Genomic DNA, 15,146 nt, shown 5'->3' on the forward strand with positions numbered 1-15,146 from the left:
AATCATCCAGGTTTCCCCCAGGAGATGATGCTCTCCCTCGGGCTTCCACAGAAGAGCTAGCTGTGAGGGTGTCATCCAGGAGATGTGTGCTTGAAACTTTACTTGTCTCCCTCTCAGAGGGACCCTCGTTTCTATATGTCCCACGTTTCTATATGACTCCCATGGAGTCCTGTCTGGTGCTGGGTGTGGAGGAGCCCTCACCTCCGACGGGTCTCCTGTGGTCTCCGACAGCAACCTCTGTGGCATATCCCTCTGTGCAGGGGTAGGAGCAGAGGCTCAAGGGCAGGCCAGCGGGGGCTCCAAGCCAGCAAGCCAGGGAGCTGGTGTTTGCACTTTTGCCAGAAGTTGTGATGAGGGGGGGCTTTCTTAAGTTTAGCCTGACCAGTAGTGAGCAGAGTGGGAGCAGGTAGGACAGACTTGCAGGCCAAGAAGTAGAAGGCATTAAGCAGTTGGGATGTGAGGTGATAAAGGCCTGGCACGAGGGGTGAGAGAGGCAAGGAAGGGACCTGGATGGGGGTAGGGCAGGAGTACTGATTAGCTGGGGAGGGTGGGCACTGCTCGAAAGAGGAAGGTCTGGTGTGGGGAAGTCCAGGTTCTGGTCCCAGCTCTGCCCCCTGCTGGCTTCTCCCTTGTAAGACCACACTGTCTGGGTGCTGGGGTGAGATGGTGCGTGCAGGGTGCTTAGCTGTGGTCCTGGCCATGGGAGTCTCCACAGGAAAGATCGGAAAGAGGAAGGTGGCAGGCCAGGTCGGCAGTGGGGAAGGGCTGCTCTCTAAGTCAGTGACAAGGCCCCAGAGAAGGCCAAGGCAGCCAGGCGTACACCCAGCCTCTCACACTTGGGCTGGTAGGCTCCTGTTCCCACCGTCCCAGGCCCCCTGGGCCTGGGTTCCAAGAGGCGCCATTGCCCAGAGAGCACTGGCCTGAGCACTGTGGATGGAGCCCCCCTCCCCTCCCAGGTACTCAGGCCCCTGGTGTCCTACAGAGATCAGCTCTTCTAAGCCCAAGGTGGCTGTGTCACCAGGTACAATAAGTACTGCTGACACCCTGACAAGTCAGGGCTGACCCTTTGGGACAGCGGGGGTTCCCCTGACAGAAGGTGGGGCACTGGGTCCATGTAGCAGTTTTTCAAGGCTGATCCGGGTGCAGGGTCCCTATCTGTGCCCTTCTTGGGCAATCCGAGGCCACACTCTCCTAAGTCAGCGGTGCTAGGCAGGAAATCAGTTCCGGAAATGTACCCCACAGCCAGATGATCAAAGCCCACAGCCAGAGCTGCCTGGAGCTGCGGGATCGGTGTCTGCAGGAGCCGCTGCTCATCGCCGCTCTACCAACGCAGCCAGGAAGGAGGGGACTGCCTCCCTTCCCCGTGGGCGCTGCGAGCTGCCCACACACTCACTTCCAACCTACTTCTTGTTTCCCCAGAACCTCCAGTGGGCCCGCGACGTGTTGCTAGGCAGCGGTATCCCGTGGCAACAACTGCAGCACATGCCGGCACAGGGGCTCTTCTGCGAGAGGAACAAGACCAATTTCTTCAACGTGAGTACTTTGCCTTGTTGATTTCCGAGGCTGCTTGCTGCACTGCTTTGCGCTGGAGGTGTGCGAATGGCCTCCCTGGGCGGGTGTTCCCAGGACCACGGCTTTGCGGCATCCTCAGAGGGTGGGCAGGGTGGCGCAGTCGAGAGTGCGCCAGACTCGGGAGTGGGGCCGTGCTTGCCGAGTGACTTCTGGCAAGTCGCTGCACTCTCTGGGCACTGGTTTTCCCGTCTGTGGGGTAGAGGCATGGATAAGCTCTGTGCGTTCTCTAGAGCTCCAGGCATTCTGGGGCAACAGCAGGCAGTGGTGAAGGGGCTCCAGGCTCATGGTCTGCTCCTCTGGAGCAGCTCCGTCGGCCCCCATGTGGTCTTGGGCACCTAGGAGATTCTGACTGAAGCCGTGTCTACTGCCTGAAAAACAAGTTTGGACAGTGCTGGGCTTTCGGTGCCCTTCCAGCATTGACGTTCTATGTGGCATAGAGAACCACCCCTTGGCCAGGACATGGCCTGTCACCAAGGCTTGTCTGCTTTCCATCCCTGAGGTCCCCTTAAGCCCATATCTACCCTGCCTGGCCACCCCACCTGTGCCCAGCCTTCCCTCATTTGCTGTGTCCTGCACAGAGATAGCTGACCCCTCACTCTTCCACCTGGAAGTCTCCATCCACCCCTCCCAGGACAGCCAGCTCCCAGCTGGGTGGCTTTGGCAAGTTACCCAGACCCTCTGAGCTATGGTTGCTTCTCTGTTTTCCCGGATTCCCTGTTATGTGTATAAAAACTGAAGGGTGGGGTTGGCCTGGACAGGAGCTGAGGAGAGTAGGTCTTGGGACTGGAGGGGTGTGTCAAAGGCTGGTTCTTGAGGCACGTGGCAGTAGGGGCCTCCCCACTGAGAGCCAGCCAGGTGGTAACATGTTTGGGTCCGTGGCTCTTCCCCTCTCCAGGCTATGACCTTCTAGTGGCCAGGCAGGGGCCATGGAGCCTGCGAGCCCTGCCTTTACCATCTCTCTCTGTGGGTATTTTATAGACAAGCAGTAGATGCTGTCAGTCTACACAGGACCAAGGATTGGCAGAGAAAGAGAAACTCTTTCCTGCCTAGATGCCCAGGCCACAGCCATCACCCACAGCAGCCTCTGTTCCTCATCCTGTGTGTGTCCTTGCAGAGGGTGTCTGCCTATGTATAAGCCGGAGCAGAAATGTGCCCAAAGGACTAAGTATTTGTGCTTCTGACCTTTGTTTTTTGGGTTTTTTTTGTTTTTTGTTTTTTGAGTTAAGAACGTATCTTGGAGAGTGTTTTAGAACTTGTTCGTTCATTTTAGTAGCTGCATAGTATTCCCGACATGTGGATGTGCCACAACTTACCTGCCCATCCCCCATTGATGGGCATTTAGGTGGTTTCCAGTCTTTTGTTGTTACCGTGTTTCATATATACATCTTTGCCAACGTGGGGATCCATTCAGAGGGTAAATTCCTAGAAACAATTTCCTGGTCAAAGAGTTTGTGGTGCCTTTAAAGTTCTAGAAGAAAGATAGTACCATCCAAAGATCCAGCCCACGTTCCTAAACTTAGATTCATTTTTTTCAGACCTCTTCCACACTGTTACTTTTTTTCATATTTATTTGCTCTTTGGTAGGTGAAAAGTGTTATCATGTTTCATTTATTATTAGTGGGATTGCCCATGATATCACATTAGCAGTTTTAGTTTTTTTCGGTGCCATTTCTACTCCTGTTAATTTTCTTATTAGGTTGTTAGTCCTTTCCTTATTGATTTGTAAGAACTCTTTGTCAGTGTTCTGCAAACCTTTTTTCTGTGGCTGCCAAATTGAAGTTAGAGCCAGGCAGCTAGCTAGTTTCCCTGAGTTCCTCTATTTAAAAAAAAAAAAATTTTTTTTTAACGTTTATTTATTTTTGAGAGAGAGAGGGCGAGCAGTGGAGGAGCAGAGAGAGAGGAAGACACAGAATCTGAAGCAGGCTCCAGGCTCTGAGCTGTCAGCACAGAGCCCAATATGGGGCTTGAGCTCACGGACCATGAAATCGTGACCTGAGCTGAAGTCTGATGCTTAACCGACTGAGCCACCCAGACTCCCCTTCCCTGGGTTCCTTTATAAAATGAGCTACCATTACTACCTGCCTTGAAGAGTATTATAGGGATCAAGTTATATAATGGGGTATAGCGACCCTACTTCAGGATCTAGCATATGGTAAGTGCTCAAGAAAACAGCTTCCTGGGGCACCTAGTTGGCTCAGTTGGTTAAGTGTCCAACTCCTGATTTTGGCTCAGGTCATGATCTCATGGTCATGGGATTGAGCCCACGTTGGGCTCTGTGCTCCCTCCCCTGTTTCTGCGTGTACTCTCTCTCTCTCCCTCTCTCAAGAAAGAAAAGAACTTCCCTTCTTCTCCCCTCTTACATTGCTGGTATTTGCCCTCAAAGACTACGCAGTAATGTTGTAAAGAGAGACCCAACCTCCCTTTCTTCCTCATGGGTGGACTGCTTACCCTTCCAAACGATAGAGTCTAAGAGGCCGGCACCTCAGAGCTGGAGCACATCTGAACTGGCAGCTGGGTGCTCCAGGCCCCTTCCCCATTGGGCTCACTCCCCGTAGCAGCTCCTGTGGTTTCTGGGGCCATCTAGAAAATGAGTTCTGTAGAAGGGCAGTCAGGCTGCCTGTGGGAGAGGAGGCTGGCGGAGCCCTGGGTGAGCCTGGCACATAGGCAGTGCCTCCCTGTAGCCGGAAGCCCCTGCAGATACAGGCTACACCCAGCACAGACTGGATGTTTTGGGTGTTTTTACCTCCTCTGTGTCAGCTGTTTGTTTCTCCATGCTTCCCCAACGACCCGCTGCTTTTACCACCCTCGGGTGCTCTCCAGCCCAAGTCCTGGCCACCTCTGCTCTCTCAGCTCTTCTCTTTGGAGGTGGGTTGGGGCTCCTCGTGTTTCTCCAGCCCGAGGCCAAACAGACACTTATACCCCCGTTGCATCCCTGTACTCAAGGGACAGGTGCTCCCAGCTTCTTGGTGACAGGATGGCCTTTGCTGAGCCCACCCTGCCCTGTCTTTGCCACTGTTGTGGGAGGACCCTCAGGGTGGATGCACCCTGCCTCATACCCAGAGAGTGCTGACCCTGTGCGCTCTCAGCACGCAAATATGTCTAGCAGATGTGACCAAGTGTGAGGGAATGGTTGCCTGCCACATTTAGAGAGGAGCATTTAGGGCCCCCTCAGCTGACTCTGCTGGGATGGGGCCATGTCACTGACAGCTGGGGCTGTAGGTCGGGAGGAGCAGTCTGGCTCTTCTCCCTGCCAGTGTGCATTGGGGTTTGATGCCTTAGCCTGGGTGCTAAAGGCACCAGGCTACTAGCACTTGTGAGGAGGTATAGGGAGGGTGAAGGCAGGGGCATCTGGCACCCTGGCCTGCCGTCCCGCAAAGACCCCACTGTCTTGGGCCACCAATCCTTGGTGTCACTCACCCAAGGGGCTTTCTGGGCAGCCCCCCTCATCATCCTCAAGGGCCTGGACTAGGGGACCCTCCCATTATTATTTTTTTTAATCTTTATTTATTTGTAAATGTATGTTTGTTTATTTTTGAGAGGGAGAGAGAGCGCAGGCGGGGGAGGGGCAGAGAGAGAGAGAGAGGGAGACACAGAATCTGAAGCAGGCTCTAGGCTCTGAGCTGTGAGCACAGAGCCTGACGTGGGGCTTGAACGAACCTTGAGATCATGAACTGAGCCGAAGTCGGACGCTCAACTAAGCCACCCAGGTGCCCCAATCTTTATTTATTTTTGAGAGAGAGAGAGAGAGTGAGTGCACAAGCCAGGGAGGGTCAGAGAGGGACAGAGGATCTGAAGCAGGCCCTAAGCTCACAGCAGAGAGCCTGATGCGGGGCTTGAACTCACAGACCCGAAGATCATGACCCCAGCCGAAGATGGATGCTCAACCAACTGAGCCACTCAGATGTCCCATTTTGTTGTTTTTTTTTTAAACCTCCCGTTATTTTTTAATGACAATTTCTGAAAATTGTGTGAGTCACATGGGACCACATTGTCACTGCAAACAGTCCAGACACACAATGGAACAGGTGGCCTTCTCAGAAGTGCTTCTGCTGCATGGTTGGGTTGTTCTCTTTTTTCAGGGGTGTGTGTGCAAAATCAGGCATGCATTTGTCATGCAGCTTGAGAAAATTGTGTGTGTGTGTGTACGTGCACACATGCTTTTCAGCAACTTGGGGTTTTTTGCTGACGCTAAGTCTTACAGAAATTTCCCTGTGAGGAGCATAGGCCATCTCACATTTGGAGCTGCCACCCAGTATTGTGTCATGTGAGGGCCACAGTCTCCTTGAGTGGGCACATACGTGGGGCCGGTCTCTGGGCTCCCAGGCAGGCTGTGATAGGCTTTCCTGTCCATGTCTTTGTGCCGTGTTCCTCTTTGAGTCCCTAGCTGTCTTTGCCTGGCCCAGAGGAGGTGCTTGCTGTTTGTAGACTGATTTCCATTCGTGCCTTTTCGCGTAACAGATGGTCCTTAGGCATGTCCTCCTGGTCCAGCCAATGCTGGCTGCCGTGATGCCCCTGCCACAGGATACTTGCAGGCTTACAGTAGAACCCCACATGCCTGTCCCTCCGTACAGGGCCTCTGTAGGACACCGTCAGGCACATGGGAGAGTCAGGGAACCCTTGAGGAACTTGGATGTGCTGGAGGCAGAGTAGATGCTGTTCTGCCAGAAACAAGACAGGGAGGCCTCCCGGGGTTCGGGGTTAGAGGCACCTCTGGGGGGATCTCCTCAAGGCTGGGCCATGCCTGAGGCAACACTGTGTGTGAAGGGCTAGACAACGCGATGGGTGCTGAAGGGTGGATGAGTGTGACTTTCCTCGTGGGGTCTCCTTGCACATGGGGCTTATCGGGCCCTCTGCACTGCTGGCGGGGGCCCTGTAGCAGTGTAGACGTGGCGTGTAGCAGGGCGCAGCAGTGTGGTTGGATGAGCATGTGAGAGAGAGGAATGAGCTTGGCGCATCTCCAGCCCCACTGCTCCACAACTTGACTGAGAGGGAACGGTTCCCAGCCCACCCCCTTCCTCTGCCGTGGAAAAGCCCTGCTTGCGGGCTGTCTGCCGAGCAGGTTGGAGCTCCTGGGCCATGGCTCCAGCTCTGGAGCGGGCTGGAGCCCCAGCTGAGGGCCTCATTACCTCAGCCCTCTCCCACCAGGCGGAACCGTCTGGTCTTTGCCAAAACAGAGCCAGAGTTGTTGAACGTTGTTGGTTGAGGTCTTGCAGCCCTCCCTGCACCGGCGGGGCCTGGCCTGGGCCCTGGCGCCTGTTCTTTGACAGCCTCAGGCGGGACCAGCAGGAGGCATGTGGCTGTGTGATTCAGAGGTGGCCCCTCAGGCCAGCTGTGCAGAACAGGGGCTGGGAAGACAGGAAAGCCCGGGACAGGAGGCATCGAGGTGGGGGTTGCGCCTGGGGGACATATGAGCCCTCCTGAGCCAGTGCTAGCCTTGAGAGGGCTGCAGGGCGGGGAGGGGGGTGTGGCAGGGGACTGTACCTCTCTGGGCAGAGGGGGCCAGGAAAGCAGGCTCAAAGCACACTGTGGAAGCTGAGGGCTTATCTCTGAGTGCCCAGAAGCTTCTACAGCTTCCTATGCAGGTGTGTGCACCTCTGGACAGGTGGGCTTACATAGGCTAGAGCTGGGCTTTTCTGTCCAGAGTGAACTTCTCTCCCTCTTGTAGTTGATTCAGAAACGTTCCCATAGTAACCAAGCCAGAGATGGCTCTCTCTCCTTTCCCAAAATGTTTGCTTATTTTAGTAGGCAGGGTTTTTTCTTGTTTCAACCCAGTTTCCAACCACTGTGAAAGAAGCAAAGGAAACCAAAGGCCCAACTAGCATTGCTTCCTGCGTCTGAGACTGTGTAGGGTGGGCAGCGGCTGTGGCCGGAGTTTGAGGGAGTAGAGGTGAGATGCTGGCTTGCTGGGGCTTGGCTGCCCTGCCACAGTGCCCCCACAGCCACTCTCGCCCTATATGGGGGTCTGCCTGCAGCTCAGGCAAGCAGTCCGTGGCCAGCAGCACCCAGGGCAGGTCCCCAGGCCCTGGGGCCACTGAGAAGAGCACAGACTTTAGACTCTTGGGTGGGCTCGGCCCCTGGCCACTCCACAAGGCTGCCTGTTGGCAGGGGGGTCACAATAAGTGGATGGAAGCCCCCACCAAGCACACCCTTGGCACATCACACAACTCACCCTTAGGATCAGGAATCAGCCTGCATGGGGCTTTAGGGCTTATCGTGGATCCCAGTGGTGCTAGTGGAGGGCAGTGCCGGCACCAGAAGGGGTGTGGCGACAGTATGTGGTGGGAGCCCCATCTGTCACCTGGCCAGGGCCCTCTGGAGGCTCCAGGCCCTGCTCTGGCTCGGGTGGGGCAGCCTGAAATGCAGACATGGCCGTCCCTGCCCACCACATGGGCCCCTTTCTGTGCGGCCTGGCTTGGCCTTTGGTGCCAGTGGACGCAGGTCTTGCTCACTCTCCCTTGGTCAGTGCTTTGTAGTACTCCCCTGTCTGTCCTCCGGCTTACCTACCTACCCTCTTCCCAGTGGAGTGGTAGCTTCCAGTTCTCCACTGGTACAAAAACATGGCCTTCCCTGGTCTCCTTCCTCACCTGTGCAAGTCTCCAGGGCAAGTGCCCGAGAGTGGAGGCCCAGTCACAGGCCCTCGGCAACCAGTGCCTCTACACGTCAGGAGCCAGATGGTTCAGCAACTGCCCAGGTTCCCTCCTACCAGCCCCCTCCCTGCCGCCTCCTTGCACTCAAAACCATTGGTTTCATTTTGGCCTATCTATGGGGTGACTGGGAAAGCCGAGCCCCTTCCTGTACCCATGGTTAGTCCCTCTGTTGGCCCTGGCTCTGGCGTGCACTCCTACCCAGCAGCCACCACATGGGCCTTGTGGTTCTGTTTGTCCTGACACCATGTTGCTTCAAGTGTTGGGAGATATAGTCATCACGAGCTGTCTTTGTTCTTTAAGCACTTGTGCTGTGTGGTTGCCAGCCCTGGAGCCTGAGTACTCACTGAGGGCCCCGATGTGAGAGGAAAGGCCCCCATAAGCTAGGCAGCCCACTGGTGGGAGAGCTGCCCACCAGACCTGGGGGGAAGGAGAGAAGGTCTCTAAAACCTCCAGCACTCCATCTATCCAGGCAAGAATCAGTCACACCCATTCTACTCTAACCCCACCAGTTGGCTGTATAAACTTGGGGGAGTCCCCCTCTACCTACCCAGTGAGCGGATACCTAGTATTAGGGAGGGGCAGGCACAGCAGGCCCACCTCCCAGGCAGGCAGCCCAGCCTCTGAGCCTAATGCACTGCCGGGCCTGAGACAGTGCCTATTGTACAGGCCAGACTTCCACCAGTGCCCTGGCCCTCGGGAGAGAGCCAGGGGTCAAGATAGAGGCCAGTGGTGCTGAGGAGGGCACAGCCTCTGGAATCCAGCACATTGGGCACTCCCAGGCGGGGACTTCATCTAGAAAAGCATCCCAGCACATCCCTCTGGCACAGTGCCCAACAGGCGAGGCGTGCTTAGAGACTATGAATTCTTCCCACCCTCGAAGGTTCCCTGGGACAGGATTAACTGGGAACTGAGCAGCCCCAGAGTGGGGGAGATAGGCACCATCCTGACTTGGGTGAGCTCTGGCCACGCCCTGGGGTCTGTGCCCAAGATGTCTGCTTCCTGTTGCAGGGCCACAGTTGGCCCTTCTTTCCCACCACACTCCTAATTCCCAAGAGGCACCATGCCTGGTGGGCTCGTGGGCAGCTCTTGCCTCACTTGCACCTACCCCTGGAGCTGAGTCACTGACACCCACCCCCAGATGCCAGTCCCAAGTTCAGGGCCTTTTGCAACAGGCAGTCATCAGGGAAGACCAAGGCACGACCCAGGGACGAGGTGTTGGTCTCCACCCAGTTAATTATACCCTACACCACCCCTGACAGCGGCACATTTGTCCTGCCTCCCAGCAGTAAACAAGCCCCAGGAGCGCCAGCGTAGGGTGTTCCAGCCTGTGGGGCGCTCCAGTGCAGAGTCCCGCCCACCCTCTCGGGTCAGGGCCAGGGAACATCGGGATAGGAAGCCCCTGGTTGGCAACAGACCCACACCTTTCCTGAAGTCAGTCCGCGCATGTCACTTTCTCTGCTCTCAGCACTGGTTGTGACAAGTTCTGGTTCCACCTCTGCTTGTCCCGGTGCCCACACCTCTAGGAACGTGTTGCCCCTTTGTTAAACCTGCTGTGTGCCAGGCCCTGGGCCAGTTACATTGTCAGTGAGGTCCAGTGTCTGCAGGCCCATTTCGTGGAGGTGCCGGGAGGTAAGGTACCTTGGCTGAGGTCCCATGACCAGTTAGTGTTGGAGGAGGAATGTTGGCCTCACTGTATGTAGTGCCGAAGCCCATGGGTGGTAGCTGGTGGTCACACATAAGGGAAGAAGAACGGAAAGCCAGGGAAGGTTGGCCCCTACACTGGGATTGGCCTAAGCAGCAGTGTTGCCCAAATTGTTCATTGGCTAGGTAGAGAGGATGGTGTAGCAATGGGCACAGGAACATGGGCATCTAGCCCTGCCCCAGCAGGTGGGTCTGGGACTACAGGTGGATGAGGGCTGGAGTCAGTAGCTGGGCCATGGTATAGACCAGGGCCACCCAGAGGGCTGGGACTGCACTGTTGCCTGGTGTGGATACTAGTGTGGGCATGTGTGGGCACGATTGGGTTGGGCCACCTGTCTGTGGTAGACAGTCCCTGCCTAGCTCCACCCAGGGGCTGCAGCTCCTGAGAGGAGAGCACAGTAATAGTGGAGGCTTTCACTGTTGCCACAGTGCCAGAGCATCTGTGCCCGGCCAGGCCCTGGCAATGGCAGGACTGGCCCCGTTTATGGGCACTCGCTGGGGGCTTTATTTGGGGTGCCGCCTTTGATTCTCCACAGCATGTCTGTGTGGTTAAGATACTATTATTATCCCCATTGTACAGAAGGGGAAGTTGACACCAACAGGTGTTATGAGCTGTCAAAATCAAAAGGCCTTTCCTACTCTGTGTCCACCATTCTGACCTGGCTTCCCCTGTTGGACAGCAGAGCTTGTGACCCTGTTTTCAGGCCCTATTCATAGGCCACTCCCCGGCTGATGTGCTTGCTCTGGGGACTGGGAGAGGATGCCACCAAAAAGAGTGGGATGCCTCTGCAGCAGCACTTGCCAGCAGTCATGCTATGGTGGCCGAGGCTTGGCTCCCCAGCAAGTCTGCACTTGAGCTGGGACCCAGGCATTTTGAACCTAGCTGGGGCAGTGGGCATGGCAGCCAGTGGATGGGCCCTAGAGATAGGCAGAGGAGGGACGCAGGGCCCCCACAGACCAGTGGGATGCGGGACAGGAAGGATGGGGGTGCACGCAGGCAGGGGTGGGCCTGGCCTGGAGCTCAGCTCTGCTCTGCTGCACCAGGTCCACTGTCCCACACATTCCTGCCCAGTGCGTGGGCCCCAGGTCTACATGTGTGACCGTGGGACGCCAGGATGCCGCTGAAGGGCCACTGCTCATCATCTCACTACTGTCTATGCACCCATATCATCTGATTCTCAGAGGAAATTATCTGGTTTGTTGTGGCTTTCCTCTCCCCCCATGGTACCAAGTCCCCAGTGGCTGCGGGTATCCCACCTGGCCAGCAAGGAACGGGCTCAGGCTGTGCTCCTGGCCCTGCCCTCAGTGGAGGGGACTGTGGTAGGTGTCCTGGCCTCCCCCTCATCCTCACAAAGATCCCCAGAGCCGAGCAGCAGCGCCGTCCACGGGGTGGAAGGAAACCTAGTCACCTCATGGTGAGAGTTAGAGAACAGAAAAGAAGGGAAAAGTTTAAATTGAGGAAATCTGAGCTCTTTGGCTGTAGTAGAAATGGCTGCAGTGGTGCTATTTTTAGCATTGTTGAGATGATCTATGGGCCAGTTGCAAAAGTAAACAAAAGATTCACTTCAAGTTCTCCAGGGAAAAAAGGTCCGGTTTTTAAGAGTCTTAAAAAGGTTAGCAAACTTGTGTGGCTTCTTAGCTTATCCCCGCGTTCTCCTTCCTTCCCATGTCCTGCAAAGCTCTGCAAGCCTTGTTGAACTTCACAGCTTCCGGCCTGCTGGGCTCAGGTTCAGCCTGGAGCAGGTGCTGGAGGCCTTCCCGTCCACATCCCTGCCTCCCTGTCTGTGGGGACAGCCTGAGCCCAAGAAGTGGCAGGTGGGGAGGGGCTAGTTCCCACCTGAGAAGCTGCAAGTATCCCGGCCCAAGGGGCTGGCATGCAGTGGGGCAGTAGGGACAAGGCCACAGGACAACCAAACCTCTACCCTGACAGGACCACAGCACAATCATCAATCCCTGCCCCAGCCCAGCTGCCCTCATTCACAGCTAGAATTTTTTAAAAACCACGAATAATCCGGTGTAAGCAGCCTTTAGATGATCATCCCCCAGAGTATAGTCTTTTCTGACCATTGGAGACAATTTCCATCTCCAGATATGGATCCCTGGCTGTGGCAGTGCCGGGACGCTTGGGCAGAAGGAGATGATGTGTTTAAGCCCTTGGCATTCGCAATCTCACACACCATGATAGTCCCGCAACTGCCCACCGTGCCGGTCCCATGAAGGGGTGCAGAGACCCCTGCGGGTGGCACAGCTGTGACTTGCCGTGGGCCACACAGCCAGCAAATGGCAGATCCCAGACTGGAGTCCAGGCCCGGGACCCACATCCTGCGGTCCAGCTTCCACTCCAGAGTTTCCGGCCAGCCCAGGGGGCCGGCAGTGATTGTGTACATGTCCAGAACTGACCTCAGCCCACAGCCCCCTCCACCCAGCCACTGGGGGTGCTCACTCAGGAGCTTGCTGTTTAACATTCCTGAAGAGAAGAACATTTTCCAGTGTGGACTTCTTTTCCCACTGCAAGTTATTTTTTAGAGGCTTGCTCTTGAATAAGTGTCCCTGCCGCATCTTTCTGAGGCACTGCATGTAACTGTCTCAGTTTGGGCAGCGAGCTTTTAGCTTTATCCCTTTAGGACACTGCCCCAGGCCCAGGAGTGCCATCTGGAGGGGCAGCACCCTTGTGGTGAGGGCAGCAGGAAGAGGTGCACTTCTAGGAGGAGGCCTTGGCAAGGCTTTGGAGAGCAGAACAGGGCAGGTGGCCCACTCAGACCAAGGACCTGAGGCTGGCTGGGAGCGAGGGGAGAGCCTGAGGGAGGGCTATGACTGTTGAGGCTGTAGGCACCCCATCTCAGGGCCAGGAAGATGAGGAGGCTCCCTGGCAGGCCCTCCCTAGGCCCCATCCTCAGGATGTGGGGGCGAGTTGGTGGGTATGACCTGGCTCCTAAGCTGAGATGGGAAAAAATGTCAGTGAGTGGGCCCCCGCCAGGGAGGGAAGGGAGGCCACAGGGCTTGCTTCCATGGGTGCAGAGAATCTTGGGGGTGGAAGGCACCTCCTTCATTACTCTTCACTGCAACCCCATGATCCCCATCTCATGATGAGCAAGCTGAGGCTGAGAACAGTGACAGCCCAGGCCCAGCATCCCTCAGCCTGGGATTCCCGTCCCATGGAGCCCGGCTTCAGAGAGCTCAGACCTCTCCCTGCCCCTACCCACACCCACCCACACCCAGCCTGCACCTGGCCTGGCAAGGTTTGAGGTCAGAGCCCAAACAGAGCCTGTGCTGTTGGTCGTGGGGCCCAGGGCAGACAGGAGGGGGCCTGCAGACATGACTGCCCACCTCCGCCCTGGATTTCATCCTGCTCGCTAGGCTCCAAGCAGCTGGCCCCATCCAGACCTTGCAGGAAGGAGGGGTGCCGCGTTACCCTGTTTGCAGATGAGGAATCAGAGGTGGCAAGCCCCGGGCCACTGAGCCGGGGAGTGGTGGCGTAGGGAATGAGTCCAGGGCTTAGCTCCTTGCCAGGGTGCCGTCCCCCTGGACCCAGCCTACCCGCTGACAGAGCCAGGGTGTGGAAGTACCAGGGTGGGACATGACTGCTCAGACTCCATTTCCTCATCTGGGAGATGGGAGGTGGGCGTGTCCAGCACCTAACACTCAAGAGTGTTGTGGTGCCACCCCTGTGCTGAGGTGGTCACAGGCCACATATCTGAGCCCCAAGGAGTAGCCCTGTGCAGCCTGGATGTGGCCTTTTCTGGGCCTAACCTCTACCAGAGCGTGTGGCTGCTCTGCCTGGCCCTCGCCACAACTGGTGACTGCTGGGCTGTTGTCACCATTGAACATTCCTGTTCTGTTTCCAAAAAAGATCCACCTACATGATAAAAACAGGAAGTAGTAGCATCATCCAACCAGGGAGGATTCCAGATGTGGGAGGTGGCAGGGGCAGAGAGCAGTTGAGGGTCTCAAAGGGGTCTTGCAACAGGGGTGGGGACAGAAGAAAGGGCAGGATGTATGTGCTTGCCTTTGCCTGCCCTCCCCAGAGCTGTGCCCATTTAGCAGCCCTTTAGCATCTACTCCCTGCCCGTTTGCCTCCTCTTCCTCGCCAGAGCTTCCTGGGTGTCCCTTCAGGCAGGTCATCAGTTCCCTTGAGGGAACTTGGGGGCCCGGGGGTGAGCTGCCCACAGCCTTTGGCCATCTGAGGCAGCCCAAGCTTGAGTGGAAGCCAGGGGGATGGATTTCCTGAGGCAATGGGCATTGGCCATAGGCCATAGGAACCCCTGTGAGGGGCTCAAACAGTACCTCCCATGGCCCAGAGATGTTTCCACACAAGAGCATATGTGATGATAAGGCTGCCAGGTTTTGCTCATGATGGATTCTTGTGAGCATGGGGCTGCTTGAAGCTCTCTGGGGGCCTGGGCTGCTCTTGAGCCCCAGAGTTGAAGGTCACATTCCTAGCCATCTTCTACTGTGCATGATGGCGAGGTTGCCTTGTATGGGGGTGTCTCAAGCCAGGAGTCGCTACAGGTGTGGCTGGGGCTTGTAGATGGCAGGGGGCGCTCAAGCATGGCTGGGATGGGGGGTACCACATGCCTGGTCCAAGTTGGGCCTGATCCACACATCTGCCCTGTGTACCCCATTCTGGACCAGATGGATGGTGCCCTGACCTCAGAGTATAGTTTTGCTGTTGACTTCCTGGTCCTGGCCCCTGCTGACCTCAGTTTCACCATCTCCAAAGGTGGGCCAGTGGATGAGGTCAGTGGTTTTCCAGCCTGTTTTCCAAAAGAACCCTCTCACACATGCCCCGCTGGGAAACATGAAAGGACAGCCTCTCTAGCGGACAGGAAGGGCTGGGTGCCACCTGCTTTGGCCGCCCCCCCCCCCCCCGCCCCGCCCTGTTCAGGCTCCCAAGAAGGAGGGGCAGGAGCCCAGGAGAGGCTGCGGGGTCTCTGCCCTGCCACCATTCTGCCAACCCAGACAAGGTGTCCTGAACTCAGTGGCCAGGCCTACTTTCTGGGGTGGCTTCAGTTTGGAAATTTGCCGCCGCCTCCTCCTCCTCCTTCACCTCCTCCTCCTCCTCCCCCTCCTCCTCCTCCCCCCCACCTTCTTTTCCACTGTTCCTCTTTGGAAAGTTTGACCAAGTTGCTTCTGAGAGAGCGGAATTGGGTTTAAAATCCAAACCAGAGTTCCAGCTCCTGGAGTCCCTGCCTGGTTTCCATGGTGACAGGCTGTGGCCACCAGTAC

General features: G+C 56.5%; 1 protein-coding gene across 6 annotated transcripts in view; it reads left to right on the plus strand.

Annotated features, from left to right (window-relative positions):
• The window catches only part of CABIN1 (calcineurin binding protein 1), a 151,773-nt gene that overhangs the window by 104,111 nt on the left and 32,516 nt on the right, over positions 1 to 15,146 (plus strand). For all 6 annotated transcript variants that reach the window (XM_060612559.3, XM_060612557.2, XM_060612561.2 and 3 more), the window contains exon 29: positions 1,420 to 1,533. In XM_060612559.3, coding sequence (XP_060468542.2) covers positions 1,420 to 1,533 — 114 coding nt within the window. The remainder of the gene's footprint in view (positions 1 to 1,419; positions 1,534 to 15,146) is intronic.

This window comes from Panthera onca, chromosome D3 (genome assembly GCF_046562875.1).
Source record: "Panthera onca isolate mPanOnc1 chromosome D3, mPanOnc1 haplotype 2, whole genome shotgun sequence".
NCBI lineage: Eukaryota > Metazoa > Chordata > Mammalia > Carnivora > Felidae > Panthera > Panthera onca.